Genomic DNA, 16,664 nt, shown 5'->3' on the forward strand with positions numbered 1-16,664 from the left:
TTGACAGAGGTTGATTGGGGTTATTTGAATTAAAATGAAATAAATGAGATAAGAAATTATCAATGAGGCACACCAGAGAAAATGTGAAGGGAAAAGAAATCTTTTTAGTTAGACCCAAAGTGTTGAGGTTTTCAAAGCCTAGTGCTCAAACAAACATATATATCCCATCTAGCAAAGAAAGAAAAGTAAAGATCCACTTGGCCAAGCCAATTAAATCACAATCAGCACGATTGCAGAATTTTATTGGAAAACTAGAATTTCATTATAAAAAGAAAACGTAACCTCATTCATTTACATATAATATATGCATTTACAATAAGGAAATTTCAAAAAAAATAAAAAATTAATAAAATAATAAAAAAATCTATTCACTAACCTTAACCTCTCCTTCCAACTGATTAAATGGACAATTGGGTTGCAGTGCAAGCACCCTAAGGAAATATTCTTCCAACTCTATCAATTATGATATTACCACAAGGAAAATATGTGGGACTGTAACCAAATTTGCGCCTGAAACTAAATCCTCATACCCCATTGATTCTGCCTGTCAGGGTTCTAATTGTATATAAATAAGCAACTAGTCAAATCTCATTGGAGAGCATAGCACCTCTACCAGTGAAGAGTTTCAAGAAGTGGAAACCCCAAAATGGTCATTCCTCTACCAGTCATCAAGCCATTCAGGAATGTTCAGATCTTCTACGTCCTGAGCCAAAGAACCCAGGGTACTGCAGTCCTCGGAGTGACTTTCCAAATGTTGTGTTATACGGTAGGTGATCTCATGAGGCACTGGAAAGCTACAATCTGCAATCCTTTTCCAGTCAATACCATCAAACCACGGATGGCATTTGACAGAATCAGGACCTTGGCTTCCAAGTCTCGTGTTTTCGTCAACTTCAAGCAACTGATAAAACCACTTTATTAGAATAAGAGCAAGCATGTGAAAAATCCTAATATTTCCTCCAAGTACAATTGAGAGAGAGAGAGAGAGAGGAGGGAAAAGGAAAAGGAAATGACTAAATAGGCCAGTGATACCTTGGTGAGGAGATCAACAGCTTCAGGGCTGAAAGTCTCCGGAATATTTAACTGCCCTTTGGCAATCTTAGCGAATGTATCAAGCTCACTTTCTCTCCATGACCCAAATGGCTTTTCACCATGTAACATGAAATATATCAAGACTCCTAATGCCCACCTGCACATTTACCAACAATTTAAAGAGCTGCAGACGGTTCAAAAAATACAGCAAAGAGAAGAAAAGATTAATAATCAGACAGCAAATTCAAATTAGAAATACAAGCTTACATCTTTTAAACCTCTATAACAAACTATGACAAATATCCAAAAATCTATCTTGTCATACAAGGTATAAAAATGGAGAAAAGGCAAAATCTTGAAAATAGTGTAATGATTGCTCTTGAACTTTCTGTTTACATGGTAATGCAATTTTTAGTTTCTCCCATCATCTTCAGGCACCTTTCTGATGATTCACAACATTATCATGAATGTGAAAATTCAAATTCTTTGATTTCTTGAAAATCTATGGTGGTGATAATTAAGCATCCAATAAAGTTCAAAATTGAATATTGTTCTAAATGTTAAGAACCTCTTGGATAGTTATAACTTACAACCATAATACTTATTTACAGACTTAAAAGTAATTTTCTATTTCATTTCATAAAACTGATGTTATTATCCCCAAAATTTTCAAACAGCAAAGCTAATTTCTCATACTAATCAAATGTTTTTTGAAGGATAGAAGATAAGAGATGTGTAGGCTTTGGAATGAACATAACAGTAAAGTAAAAGTTGCAATTTTACCAGTCAGCGGGGAAACCATGGCCTTTTCCCTGGACTATCTCTGGAGCTAAAGAATCTGCCATTCCACAAATTGTAAATGTTCTCTGGTCATCTAAGTTCTTCCCAAATCTGAAGTCCACCAGCTAAATACATCAAGAAATACTAAAATTATTATGTATGATTCTTTACATGTCACACTTTTCTCTAGGTGACATAAATCTATGTTACATAACTTCAAAGAGATATTGATTGTTACCAAATATGAAAATAGATATCGATGAATATAATGCAGCAAAAAACATAGGTACAGTGCCAACCTGTAAATATCCTGTTTGGTCCAACATTAAAACATCAGGGGACACGCCTCTGTAGAGAATACCATTCTGAAATTCAAATATTAAAAAAAAAAAGATCACCGAGGAGAAACAGTAATGAATATACATCAAAGAAGATGAAGAAAAGGTTAAGAAGGGAATAATATCCAGACATCAGACCTTGTGTAGACTTTCTAACGCTGTAATGACAGAGGCAGCAAAAAACTGTGCAGATGGTTCACTGAGTGGAATACGAAGTACGGAAGCCAAAGGGCAAGCAAGGCATGCATTTAGTAGTATGCCAGCATATGCTTGATCAGCACAGGTGCACAGAACCTGTGGCACACAAGCTGAAGGGCTCAAACTCATCATCAGTTTCTTCTCTTTCAAGACCTGTGCTTCCTTTCCCAGACTTTTGACCTTCTGCTTTGAAAATCTTTTCAAACTAAGAAGCTTTTCTGATAGCCAATCATATTTGTACAAAAGTACTTCATCAGTATACATTATTATTCATCAAGCATATCTATCCTCCAATAATCACTCATTATATTGCATTTGTATTCTTCCACAAGGAGGAATGATTTTATGTTCTTGCATGGGGAGAGATTGCTGATTCACGTATACATAATTATTTTAATTTCATGTATATCTCTATTAACAAGTAGGCCATTTTAGCCTTCATCTACTACTCTCCTCCTTAATTACTTTTGGGGGGGTGGGGGGGGTGGGGGGGGGGGGGGGGGGGAGATCTTTAAAGGGTCCCCATTGGGCTTTGTCACCCACATTGTTAAGGAGGGAGATAGATGGTAGTTCTATAAGTGCCTAACCTACCTTGGATAGGCTTGGACACCTATAAGGACTTCATCTACTCCTATTCTCCTTAATTACTTAGCAAGAAAAAAACAAAAGTAGGCCATCCAAGCACACAAGCCTCATAAGGTAATTCCATCAAGGAAACAAAAGGTATCATATAATACAACAAAACTAACCTGAGTCTCTTAAAAGTACATGCCCAATCTCGCTGCAATCAGTGGAATATAAACATGTCCTCCATTCCTACGTAGAAAATTTCATTAGATGATTTCAGAAGCGGATTACTTTTCAGCATTAATTCTTGGCAACATAACTACAAGCAGGATGCAGCAACCATTACCAAATCAGAGAGCTGAACTTCGGCAAAAGCTGAAACATCAATACTTCTGGCAGATTCCTTGGGAAAATCTGAGGAGTAGTCCCTTGACCTAAATGATATAAATTGTATCAGAAACATGAAGCATTTTCCAAAGGTAAAAGAAATGTCCTTGTTTGTCAAAAATAGCTCTAAATTTTTACCAACAAAATTTAAAATGGAAATTTGAATTTGATAATATAATGCAACATACTTGTGATCATCCTGAGAAAGTTTTGTCAAAGGACCAACAACTGAATCAAAATTGTCTTTTGTTAAAACAGCACATACAACATCACCCATAGCGACTGCTCTCAAGGAACCTATAGGTTCACCAATAAGTGCCCATTCACCAAAATAGCTTCCCTCTGTTTTCTCCAACGAGAACTCTGGACTGTTCTGGGAATTATCATTCTCTTTTAGATTTTCAAACTTGAGACTGGAGACATTTGGATTCCTCAATAAATCTGCATCAAAAGTAACTCTCACTTGTCCCTTCTGGATGATGTGCAATGCAAAGACGCCTTCATTCTGCAAATGGATACTGAAGGAATATGAGAAAAAACATACAGAATAAAAAGGATTTATTCTTCAAGAGATCAAGTTTACTTCGTTAACTATCGTCTGCCCATCTGAGAAGGAAACTTCGGATAGGGAATCTGAAATGTGACTCAGCTGTAAGATTGTCAACCTTGAAAGAAAATCAACTGATCGAAGCAACTTCAAGGATGACAAATTAGAGAACTCTGACATCAAAATTCCTCGAAAATCTTCTCTCTTTAAAGCCCAGAGGGTTCCACTTGTCACAGCACGAACAGAGGCCTGGAGTGGTTTGTTATACCTGTAGTGCCACAAATACCAATGAAAACCAAAGAGTAATTACATACTGCTACAATTGGTAGCAATGAACAAAACAAGAAAATACAAGAAGTTTGATGCAAGGAGCACCAAAATCATCTAAGATGTTATTTTTGAAATTTGAAATTATTAAAAAAAAAATTTATAGATAACAAGAAAAATTATTAATAAAGGAAAAAACCAAGCCGAGTACATTGGGAATGTACTGTGGGGGCAAAAAATCAAGAATCAAAATTACAATGATCAAGCAAAACAGGGAGTGAAAAACAAGAAAAATGTGACAAAACTATACTCCAATCAAGGAGAGTATGTAAGAAAAAATACTTAATCTCTAGTAATGACCGTTCACATCTCTCAAAGCATCTAGCATTTATTTCACTCCAAATACACCACATCAAACAATGCGGCACAAGTCTCCAAAAATGTATATTGCAATGTTGCTTGAATTTACCTTGCCAAGACTCAAACAACTCCATTACCTTTAGAGGCATAACCCACTGAAGTCCAAACAAACACAACACCTAAGACCATAGCTCATAAGCTACAGGACAAAGAAGAAGAAGATGATCCACGGACTCCCCCACACTTCTTACACATGTAGCACCAATCAAGAACAATAATATGCCTTCTGCGAATGTTATCAGTTGTAAGAATCTTACCTAAAGAAGCTGACCATGAAAAGAAAGCCACCCTTGGAGGAACCTTTGATTGCCACACCAACCTCCAAGGGAAAGAGCGAGTAAGAGTGTAGAAAAAAAGATAAAAACCTCTAACCTCAAAACCCCTTCTCCTTGCAAGCTTCCAACAAACCTTATTAGGGCCAACCCTCCTCACTTTCGAAGAGTAAAGTGTATCCAATCAAAAGATTCTTCCTCCCAATCCTGCGGTAGACGACGAAAGTGAAAATTCCAATGAATACTCTCACTAGACCAACCCATGACCTTTGCCACGGTCGAATCCCTTGCCCTACTAAGACAATAAAGTTCTAGAAAAGCCCCTTTGAGAGAACAATCCCTACACCACACATGCTTCCAAAACTTCACTCTAGTACCATCACCCACATCATACCCTAGGAGTTTAAAGAAGTTCAACCAGCCACTTCTAATAAACTTCCATAGGCTAACACCATATGCACTTGTCACCTTTTTCGTACACCAACCACCCCAAATATTCCCATATTTTGCCTCTATAACCCTTCTCCATAACGCATCTGTCTCAAAACTATACCTCCATAACCACTTGCCCAACAATGCAAAGTTAAAACTTCTCAAACGTCTTATACCTAGCCCCCCCAACCTGTATTGGCTTACAAACCTTAGCCCATTTCACCAGGTGTAGTTTAGATTCACCACTAATACCACTTCAAAGAAAATCTCTCTGTAATTTCTCCATGCAATTAGCAACCTTCCCAGGTATAGGAAGAACGGAAAGGAAATAAGTAGGTAAGGAGGAGAGGGTACTTTTAATAAGAGTTACCTTGCCCCCCTTAGATAAATACAGCCTCTTCCATCCTACTAGTCTTCGCTCCATCTTTTCTAAAATAGAATTCCAAATTAACAGTTCCTTGAATTTAGCGCCCAAGGGAAGCCCCAAATATTTCAAAGGGAGTGAAGAGTGCCTACAACCCAACAACCCCACCAACACATCCAAATTATGTACCTCTCCAACTGGCACCAACTCTAATTTCCCCAAATTAATTCTTAAACCTGACACTTCCTCAAATCTAGTTAGAATCACCTTCAAAGTAGCTAACTGATTAGGGTCATCATCACAAAAAATAAAAGTGTGATCTGCAAATAAAAGATGAGACACCATCAATAAAGAACTAGGCGAAGAACCTATAGAGAAACCTGAAAGCTGCCCAGCAAATGTAACCACATCCAACATACGGCTCAAAGCCTCCATAACCACAACAAAGAGCAATGGAGAGAGGATACCCTTGCCTAATCCCCCTAGTGTTTCCAAAAAAATCCGAAGGACTCCCATTAATCAAAATGGAAAATTTAACCATAGACATGCAACACACAATCAATTTTCTCCACTTGTCTAAAAACTCATATCGCTGCAACAAATACATAAGAAAACCCCAATTCACATGATCATATGCCTTCTCCACATCCAACTTACACAACACCCCCAGAATCCCTGTCTTTAGTCTACCATCAATACATTCAGAAGCAATTAAAACAGAATCCAAAATTTGTCGACCTTTCACAAATGCATTCTGTGAATCTGAAATAAGCCCATGTGCCACTTTTCGAAACCGATTAGCCAACACCTTTGAAATAATCTTGTAAATCCCACCAACTAAACTAATTGGCCGGAAATCCTTGATCTCCAAGGCATCAACCTTTTTAGGAATAAAGGCAAGAGATGAAGCATTAAGGCTCTTTTTGAACACAGCTTGAAAATGAAAATTCTGAAAAACTTCCATAATCTCATTCTTCACAACACTTCAACAAGATTGAAAAAAAGCCATGGAAAAACTATCTGGACCAAGAGCCTTATGACCATTGAAGCCATTAATCACCCCAAATACCTCATCCTCATCAAAAGGCCTATCTAACCAACAAGCATCTTCCTCAGAGATTTAGAAAATTCCACATCATCCAAAACAGGTCTTTGAATTACAGATTTAGAATAAAGCTATCTATAGAAATGAGAAATACATTCTGCTATGACCTCCGAATCCGAAGACATTTCTCCATCCACCATAAGCCTATCAATGGTGTTAAATCTCCTATGAGAATAGGCTATACGATGAAAGAATTTAGCATTCCTGTCTCCTTCTCTAATGCAAAGAACTCTTAATTTTGCCTCCAACAAATTTCTTCCAAAAGAGAAGTTTTTTTTCCAACTCACCTCGGATTCTTTCCATATCCAGCATTTCCTCCTCCATTAGAATACGAATATCCTCAATAATCTCTACGTCATTGAGCTCCTTCCACAATTTTTTCCCTTGTTCTTCTACATTACCAAAAACCTCTATATTTCATTTTTTCAAATCATTTTTCAACAGCTTTAATTTGTTTGCCAACACAAAGCTCGGAGCACCATGCAAGTGATAAGAATCCCACCAAGATCTCACCCTTTCCACAAAACCCTCATCCTTTAGCCACATGTTCTCAAATCTAAACGGCCTCCTACCCCTATGAAAGGATCCACCTTCTAGGAAAATCGGAAAGTGATCCGATAAAAGCCTAGACAACCTTCATTGGCGAACTATAGGAAACTTATCCTCCCAATCTGTAGAGAACAAGAATCTTTCCAGCCTAGCCTTCGAAGCAACTTCACTAGAATTAGACCAAGTAAAAGTTCCCCCCTCCAACGAGAGATCAATTGATATTGCTTCATTCGTGAAACAAGAAAAACCTATTGAGAAGCTTGAACAAGAAGGTGAAAGAAATATTTGAACCATGTGTAGCAGATTTAGTTCAACCTATTGAAGTGTCATATACATTGCCTAATGTTGAAAAGGATGATTCCATTATCCTTGATGAAGAGAAGGTTCCACAAGGGAGTGTAACATTAGAGGGTGAACATGACATGATAGTGGAAGTTGCTGAATGTGCTATCAATCAGCCTTCCATGGTGCACATAGATAAACAGCTTTATGAAGTGGAAAAAGTGGATACCATAGTGCTTCCCATGATTCAAGATGAGATTGTGTTGATTCCACACACTTATTTTTTCATTACAAAAGAGTTTAATGATGTGATGGAATGCAAGGTTTCACCATTCTCTGTGCTCCCAAATATGATTCCTGAATTGAGGCAAGTGTTGCATGCCAAAGCTCTATTCCTTCCCCGCTTCAAAACTCGAGGTCAAGTTTTCTCCAACCAGGGGAGTATGATCCAAGGAGCACCAAAATCATCTAAGTTGTTACGTTCGGATTTTAAATAAATTTTGTCTTTAAATTTGGTTTTCAATGTTGAGGGTTTTAAGGGATTTAATTAGGTATTTTCTATATTGATGTAATCCATGAACCCTGCTAAACTAGTGCTCTTGTTATCGTAAAAAGGGGTATGAGAATTTGAATGCAAAAATTATGATTTGAGAATGTGTTTATCTTTGTTTGGTGGCGTCGCCACCCTTAGGTGGTGATGCCTAAGGTTTCTAAGCAGGGTCTAGGTGGTGAAGCTTAGAATTTATTCTGTTTATTTTCTTTGTCTCTATTATCTCTATTTTCCTGCATCAAAATTGATTTAACATATTACAGAGAGATGCTCCACATTTCCCACGGAACATAATAAAAAAGCCATCAACAAGCCACACAGGTATTTGTGTTAAAACATCAAAACAGTTGAGCTTAAATAGATTTATAGATTGAAGTCCCTTACTATATGTAGTTTTCTAGTTTTGATTATGTCATACAGTCCAGATTTCAAAATTTATACAGCACTTGAAATTCTATTGCGATAATCAAGAAGAATATTTCATCAACTTCTGGAAACCGGAATCTGTGCAAACAAATAATATCTTTAATTCAGCACTAGGAATATATTGTTAACAAAGAGAAAGAGCTCACATTAAAGCCAGCTCCCCAAAGGATGACAACTTCTCAGCTGTGTAGCGCTGCAGAACCCTAGGGACCTCTCCATTTTGTTCTTCCTGACATTAACGTACCCATTCAATAAGAATTCTCATGAATTTAACTGAAAATTAAGCAAGTACAATCCATCTGAAACTCCAAGAGATTTGAACTAAGATGATGTATAACGACATCTCCCAAAATAAATATCATGATAATAAATTATTTTAATATAATTGAAGAGAACAATAGAAGTAATTGCAAAATTTAGACCGACAGTTGAATCAAGCAACAGAAATGCAAACCTGGGTTGCCAAGACCTCAAATTCCCCACTGCCAACAACATAAAAGCAGTCACCTTCACCACCCTGCAAAATGTAATAATCATGACACCTCCAGATTACTCCAAGACTCCAAACAAATTTGTATTTAGAATGGACTCTCCATTTTTTGGCTTTTTGCAAGTAAAAATAGAAGGCAATTCAAGCCAGGGTCAGCATTGTGAATAAAATCCCCACACTAGTGCATGCAATGGGCAAGGACTTCTGGGCCTTACACAGTATACCGTTTTAAAGATCAAATTTCCTTACACAGGATTTACTATCAACAATTATGCGCAACTAAACATAATGCGTGCAACCCATCAGGGTGCAAACTAGTGTTTGGAGGCTTGGGATAAGCCGTAGACCCAGATATCCTAGGTTCGATTCCCAGTAGGAGTTCCCCTGGATTACCTGATACACAGTTCTGGCGGGCAGGGTCGAGCATCCATGGTTTACTCCTAGGGATGGGTCCTAAGGGCCCTACCTTGGTGAGGTTCCACATCAACAAAAGAAAAAACAACTAAATATAATGTGTGCTGTTTATCAATTTCAGAATGTTCAACAAAGCACTTACAGTTGTTTAACTTTTTCATGTTTATACACTGATATATCCTAATGTATAACATTCATATTTCCAATTTGACAAGTACGTACTTGCCAATTGTTGGGAGCCTTTGATCCATTACTACCACTAAAATTTTGTAAACAGGATCAAAATTGTGTACAAGAGCTAGAAGTTCTAAACAATTTCAATAAGAAGCTGAGCCCCTAAAGAACTGACCTGTTTAACAACAACATCCCCTGGCTGGACCTCAACTCTTTGCATGCAATCCAACAAAACATGACACTGGGTATCAGTAAGTTTTCTGAAAAGGAAATGGTCATGCAGTGCCCGTTCAATGTGTGCCTGTAGCACGGGAATATGTAAGACTTGAGTACTATAGTGTTTCATGTTAAGAACTTGCTACTAAGAAAAATTTGTACCACTATTTATCACATGCAAATTTGTGCCAAACACAAGATATTATATAGCTATATTTATGCACTACAAAGAAGCTTTACTTCTTCTTCCCAAGTCTTCCTGTGGGCTGGAGATGGAGGAATCCAGACTTGGCCATTCTCTAGGGAACTTTCAATGGCACGGAGACGTGCCCGTGATAAATCATGCCTTGCACGATGGTTTCTAGAATTCCAGCTAAAGGTCGACGGAGATTCTGATCCTGTTGACTCTATAACATGAGGAGCTGGGGGTCGCAAAACAGCACCAGGAGTTGCTGATTGACCAACAGCGTTCTGACAAGAAAAAGTAATTAGTTCAATTGATAATTCATAATGACAATAATTATGCAAATAAATTATATGTTTAAAAAAAAAATGAACCAATATATTGCAAACAAGCCTTCTTACATCAGTTAGCTCATTAATATGCACAACGATCACAGTAATGTCATCTGTACGAGTTTCATACTGTAGCCAAAGTCTATAAGATTCAGCAACAATTGCGGCACAAGCATCTCGGGGATCTTTATATTTAGCAACCTGGAAACATAAGTAATATAACACTGAGATTTAAAATTGAGGGGGGGGGGGGGGGGGCGGAAGACAAAGGCACTCCCGAATTGATGGTCAACAATGACACTAAAGAAAGAAACTATTTTAAAAATTGCAACTGCTAGAATGCATTACACAATGTCATAAGATTGAAATCAGATAGCTAGAACATCTGATCAATGTTATTCCCCAACAACTGATCTATTACAAAGAATCCATATTTCAGATGCTAATTTTGATGATGGGTAAGTGATGCTTACTATAAGCATCTCACTGATGAGGAACTAAATTCAAAATTAAAGAAAGTTCTTATTTTCTTCCATGAGAATAAGATCTTAGAATTTAACGTATAATTGTGATAGAAATTCTTTAAAGGAGCTAAAGATCTTTCTAAACCTGTGTCACCTTCATAGATGTCAATATTTTGCAGTCCATCATTTCAACTTAAAAAGATTTAAAAAATATGGAATCTTGTTTAGTGTCAAAATATACTTTTTTTTATAAAGAAACTGTTTATGAGCAATTTGACAGAGATTTTTCTAAAAATTGAATAATTACTGAATCATACAAAAAGGAATTATGTTAACCCACTTCCATGTATGGCACATAATTCCAAGATCCTGCCTATATAAATCAAATTATAACGTATGCTTCTTTTCTAACGCTCATCATGTTCTTCCCAACTCATGACTGAAGTTTATCAACCATATTCGTGTCACTTCCACACTTCTCAAACATCTCCAATTGGTAAAAGTCCTAAATGAAAAATTATGCAACCCACATCTAAATTTGAGTCTGTCTATACAGGCTATGTCTATATGTAGAGCATCATTATATCACTACTATAGAAACTACATAGAAAATAAAAGTGGCACAACCCATAATCAATTAAGCACAAGCACATATTGCTCAAAGAACATAGATTTGAACTGCTACAGACAAAGAGCAGGGTACCTTACCATGTCAACCACGGTTTGGCTAGATAGAAACTCAAACACCCCATCGCTCGCAAGCACAAAGAAAGGATGCTCCGGCGTGAGCTCCAAAACAACAATTTCAGGGGTAGCAACAACCCCAATTGACTCAGCAATCGAATCACCTATACTCCTTGTAAAAGCTGTGCCTGGATACATCCCATTGGGCACCCACAATCTCGGCGGATCACCATCATCGCCTTCCTCAGTTCCCCAACACTGCACATCTGGGTTCTTTAACCCCTCAATCTGATCCAATGTAAGTACTCTAGCTCCGCAAAGCTTAACTCTTTCGAGCTCATCAGCCCGAAATGGGGTCTGATCAATCGAAAGGTCCACTGCCACTACATCTTTCCCTCTCTGCTCTGCTATAACCGCCCTTGAATCACCTGAATTTGCTACATATATAGTCCTACCACGAACCAATACAGTAATTGCAGTGGTTCCACTCATACTGTCATCCAAACTATCAGCATGTAACTGCGAATTGGTCGTTATATAGGCACCGTGACAAGCCTCAACCGCATCCGCATGAAACTTATTATTCCTAAGCAAATTCTCACACAACTTTCGTTTCACAAACTGAGAACACTGTGCTCCAAATTCACCATGACCATCAAAAACCCCAAAGAAATGGTCATCTGGGTTTGTACCATATGGGGTGTGAATAGCAAAACTATCCTGATTAGCCTTATCTAGAGCATCAGGGTAATACCCTCTTTGAGACAGGAACGAGTACCGTAATTCATAGTTTCCAGAGGGAATTTTCACGGTTCTTGAACCATCTGGTGGTAGAAACTGAGAGGAAACCCTCGAGAGCCTTGTAATTCCAAACTCTGAGTCCCTGGTGACGCTCAATTGGTTCAATTGGTCTCTAATTTCGGCTTCTTGACCGTCCGTTGATGAGGCTGGAGAAAACACACCGATCTCAGCCGCTGTGTTCGCATTTTGCTGTGTCCCTTTGATTCTCGGAGTTGTAACCTCCCCAATACAAACCCTTGAATAAACGCAACCCATCACTCAAAATCAAATTTTGAGTCTGACCCAGATGCCAGAATTGCCACAATATTCATGGGGTTCGGGTTTTTTTCTTTTTTGCTTGCAAGTTTCAACGGCTCGTTGATACTGTGAAAGCCAATATACCAATGAAACTCGATCACTTTTACCGCTCACAGTCACTGGTTGCTCACTCAAAAAATCTTATCTTGCACTTTAAGAGGACGAAATGAAACAAAGATAAGAGAAACGAGACCCATGAATTTGAAAAATCTGAGAGAGGATTGAGATTTGAAAGATTGGATTTTGTAAGAACAAATTTGAAAACCCAGTACGCTCTTGATCTACTACTACAGGAGGAACAGTTACAAAGAAGATAAAATAACTTAATTTTTTTTATTAAAAAGAAATTTTGGGATTTTTTTTTTTTTTTTTGACAAACCGAAATTGGGAAGTTGATAAATAAGATGGTAGTAGTAGTAGTTGAATTATAATTATAATAATAATACTAAATAAATAAAGAACTAGTACAAGTATTATTGATTTTATCAACAAAAAAAAAAAGTACAAGTGTTATTGATTGATTATATAAATAAATACTCTAAATAAAAAGGACTGTTGGAGACAGTGAGTGACTGATGAGTGATAGTTTTGCAAAAATTTGGAGACTTGTGAATATTATTATTGAAAAGTCAATAAATAAATACAAAAATGAAAAGAACCAGACTGAGTTGCAGAGAGAGAAAGAGAGAGAGAGAGAGTTGTTTCCTTGTTAAATAGTGGGAAGTGGAAGTACACCTAGGAGTCAGGTTGTGCGTAAATGGGGACAGTGTAGTGAGGCAAGCGCGTAAATAAAAGAAAGAGAGAGAGAGAGAGAGAGAGAGAGAGAGGATTGGAATTTGGAATGAATGTGTGCGTGTGAGAAAAAGGAAGAAGCAATACTAATGCATGTGTGGATTCAGGTCGGGGGTTCTCACTCAGTGAGTCTCAAGGCGACTATTCATGCGTTTAAACGTATATTTTTAATTTTTAAACAATATTACGTATATTTTTACATACTTTTTTATTTATATGTATTTTTAAAAAATATAAACAACATTACTAGAATAACATTACCAAACGGTCCTTCAGTTTTTGTGGCTACTTTGTCTTTGACTACACCACCTACACCTACCTAGTGCCTTCTCTCACTCACACGCTCCATCTCCATCCTATTTCTGAAAAAATCTTTCAAGCACCCGCGCATAAGCCATCTTTCTTGAAAACTCGAATATGTGTAAAAACACAAGAGATTTTTAGACCCCCAAATTATAAGAAACAGCTCGGTTGATTTTACTCTAACTTAAACTAAGTGCAAAATAGAGTAAATATGAGCGAACAAACAACATAACTACTCTAAGTCATATTCATTAAAATACAGCAGTATAATGAAAGTTAAAAGAGTAAGGAAGAAGAATGCAAACACAAGATAACACACCAATGTGTTATCGAAAAGGAAACCGAAGAACTCGGCGAAAAACCTCTTTGCTACCCTCCAAGCGGTAAATCGATCCACTAGAAAATAAGTTGGAGTACATGAATAATAAAAAACCCTCCAAGCCTAGTTTACCCCATGTACTCGAGCCCTCCAAGCTCTTGCTACCAACTGACTTCGTCAAGCCTTGTCTTCTCTAGCTCTTCGGATCACGCAATTTAGCCTGATTGCATCCGCCAAACATATGGCTTCTTCCAATGCTTCCCAGCACCAAAACCTCACTTTACACTCAGTATGGGTGTGGTAAGTGTTTGGACTATCAACCTTTCAAGGATTTGGATATGGAGAGGTAGGAGTTAAGAAAAACCACAATGGATTGTGTAGAGGATTATGAGTATGACAATCTCTAACTCTCAAGGGTTTATGGCTAGGGTTTTCTCTCTGAAAAACACTCATCTCAATATGTGAGTAATTATGGTATATATAATGTGTGTGAGGATGTAGTGGAGCAGATATGACAAAATAGCAAAACAGACTATTTCGCAGGTATCTCGCGGGAAGGCCTTACCCGTGAGACACTTGTGAAAACCAGCTGTCACCATCTGTCATGACTCTTCGCATTCAAGTCATGTGCTGAGCACATGCTCACTTCATGGGAAGGCTACTCGCAAGCTACCCGCGAAAACTTCTTTAATCTTTAATGTTGCCTTGAGTCTTCATACACTCTCTCACACACAACCCTTACAGATAAGTCCCATATAAAATACAGGGAACAAAAGATTGAACAAAATTACAATCAAATTTGGCACGGAATTAAAGCCAACACAAAATAGTTGTAAATCACATCTTTACGATCTCCCCCTTTGGTTATTCCGTAACAAAACACTTTATAACAGAGTCTAGACTTAAACGTGAGTTTGAGAACAATGGCAAAACTCACTCACACCTAATCTAGAAGCTGTGAAGCACTTGCATGAATACACCTGTATCCTAAAACACTCGCACACCAACAAAACTTTCATTAAGCTCATGACAAGTTGAATACAAGGAACGTATAGGAGCAAGTAAAATGCGATCAAGGTAATAAGCAAGATATAAACTATGAAGCATAACTTGATCATATAGGAACAGTCATTAAAGAATGACTACAATGATCATTTAACAAGTAAACGATCATCCGAACACGCAATGCAATTAAGTGCAAAGCAAAAAATCAATTACATGTCCAAACACACAACCAATGCAAAACACCAAAGTATTTGCATTAAGGATACATGGTCCAACAAGGGCACAAGTGTATAGTACTCAAGATAATGCAACAAAATCTTAAAGTACTAAAAAAATGCTACAAAGCAAGGATACAAATACAAAGTACTGAATATAACTGAAAGCTTTAAACCAAATGCTTTAAAAGAAAGCAATGTAAATATAAACTAAGAGACAAAATAATGTGCTTGTGAGCTTTTGATCATGATTTCCAATGTTCCCCCTTCAATCTAGCTCTTTCTCCCCCTATCATGGACCATCTCCCCCTTTTGTCATGGAATAGCTAGTCTTCCTCTTCCTCTAGCTTCCTTTGAATTTGATCCAATTGAGTTTGGAGAGATGTGAACTTCGTGTCGAAACGAATGTGTTGGGAGTGCATGATAGATGCAAGTCCAGATAGCTTAGTGCTGATGTCTTGGATAGATGACATGATGTTGTCTAACTTCTCATCATAGGAATAAGAGCTAGAGCTTGAACTAGCATGAGGAGCATGACTCTCTTGCTTGGTCCCCTTCCGGGTGTGACTAATGCTAGCATTGAGAATGCAGACATTGATTGGATTTGGCCGTGGGTATGGTTTCTCATCGTCCAACGGATGAACACCTTTGAGCTTCAGAATTTTTGAGATAAGGCAACTAAAGGAAAGGCAGTTCCTTAAGGCAATCCTCTTAGTTGTTTTGCTCAAGATGTGGAAGATATGAGAGCAAATATCAATCTTTTCATCATTGACTAGGTTATAGAGAAATAAGGCCCGATCGAGATTCATGTAACCGGTGCTTGAGAGATGATAGAAGTTGTGGAACATGATTGTTGTGAGCAGCCTTAATTCGAGTGATAGTGATGTAACACTCACCACTTTTCCATTGGAAGAGAATTCCAAGTTCTTTCTTAGAGTTTCCCGAAGTACATCCTGCTCGGGATCTAAGTCATCATACATGGGAGGCTTTAGAAACATAGGTCAGTTGATACACAGTATGTCAGCAAGATAAGTGGGTGTCACTATGAAGCTCTTTCCTCTAATCCAACATTTCAGCTCATCTCCCTCAGTAATGGCATTTGCATAGAATTTCTTCACCATATTCTCGTACGGTTCATCAAAGCTTAATAGAAGGAAATTCCAATCCTTGGTGGCAAACCATTTTGGAATGCTCGTATTGAGGAAAGTTGCTTGCTCAACTGCCCTTTCAACCAACAAGGGGGCATCCTTGAAATATTTCTCATATACTTGAAATGCGGCAAATGATCTGAACTTGTCAACATCATATAACCCTGTTGATGATCTTGTCCTTTTTAGCTTCGGGGTAAAGCTATCAAGATCAATCACAGGTTCTTTCCCTTTACTACTACTTCCTTTCACAGCTGATTTCTTGAAGGGAGACATCTGCAAAAACAGATACAAAGCAAAGAAGTAAGTG

At 37.7% G+C, this 16,664-nt stretch overlaps 1 protein-coding gene across 2 annotated transcripts; it reads right to left on the reverse strand.

Moving 5' to 3' along the window:
• Positions 1-238: 238 nt before the first annotated feature.
• On the reverse strand, positions 239-13,420 carry LOC142615970 (protein phosphatase 2C and cyclic nucleotide-binding/kinase domain-containing protein). Of its 2 annotated transcripts, XM_075788868.1 has the most exons (15): positions 11,499-13,420; positions 10,396-10,527; positions 10,051-10,281; positions 9,770-9,895; positions 8,971-9,033; positions 8,663-8,745; positions 3,886-4,117; positions 3,491-3,807; positions 3,262-3,349; positions 3,098-3,164; positions 2,289-2,566; positions 2,112-2,177; positions 1,816-1,937; positions 1,033-1,189; positions 239-901 (listed from the first exon to the last, which is right to left on the reverse strand). In XM_075788868.1, the coding sequence occupies exons 1-15, from the start codon at positions 12,528-12,530 to the stop codon at positions 659-661; spliced, it is 3,237 nt and encodes a 1,078-aa protein (XP_075644983.1). In that variant the 5' UTR covers positions 12,531-13,420; the 3' UTR covers positions 239-658. The 2 variants fall into 2 exon arrangements, with proteins under 2 accessions (XP_075644983.1, XP_075644987.1); XM_075788872.1 differs by lacking the exons at positions 239-901; positions 1,033-1,189; positions 1,816-1,937; ... (2 more) ...; positions 3,098-3,164; positions 3,262-3,349 and having other exon boundaries at positions 3,680-3,820.
• Between the last annotated feature and the right edge of the window lie 3,244 nt (positions 13,421-16,664).

Source organism: Castanea sativa, chromosome 1 (genome assembly GCF_040712315.1).
Source record: "Castanea sativa cultivar Marrone di Chiusa Pesio chromosome 1, ASM4071231v1".
In the NCBI taxonomy this organism is placed as follows: Eukaryota; Viridiplantae; Streptophyta; class Magnoliopsida; order Fagales; family Fagaceae; genus Castanea; species Castanea sativa.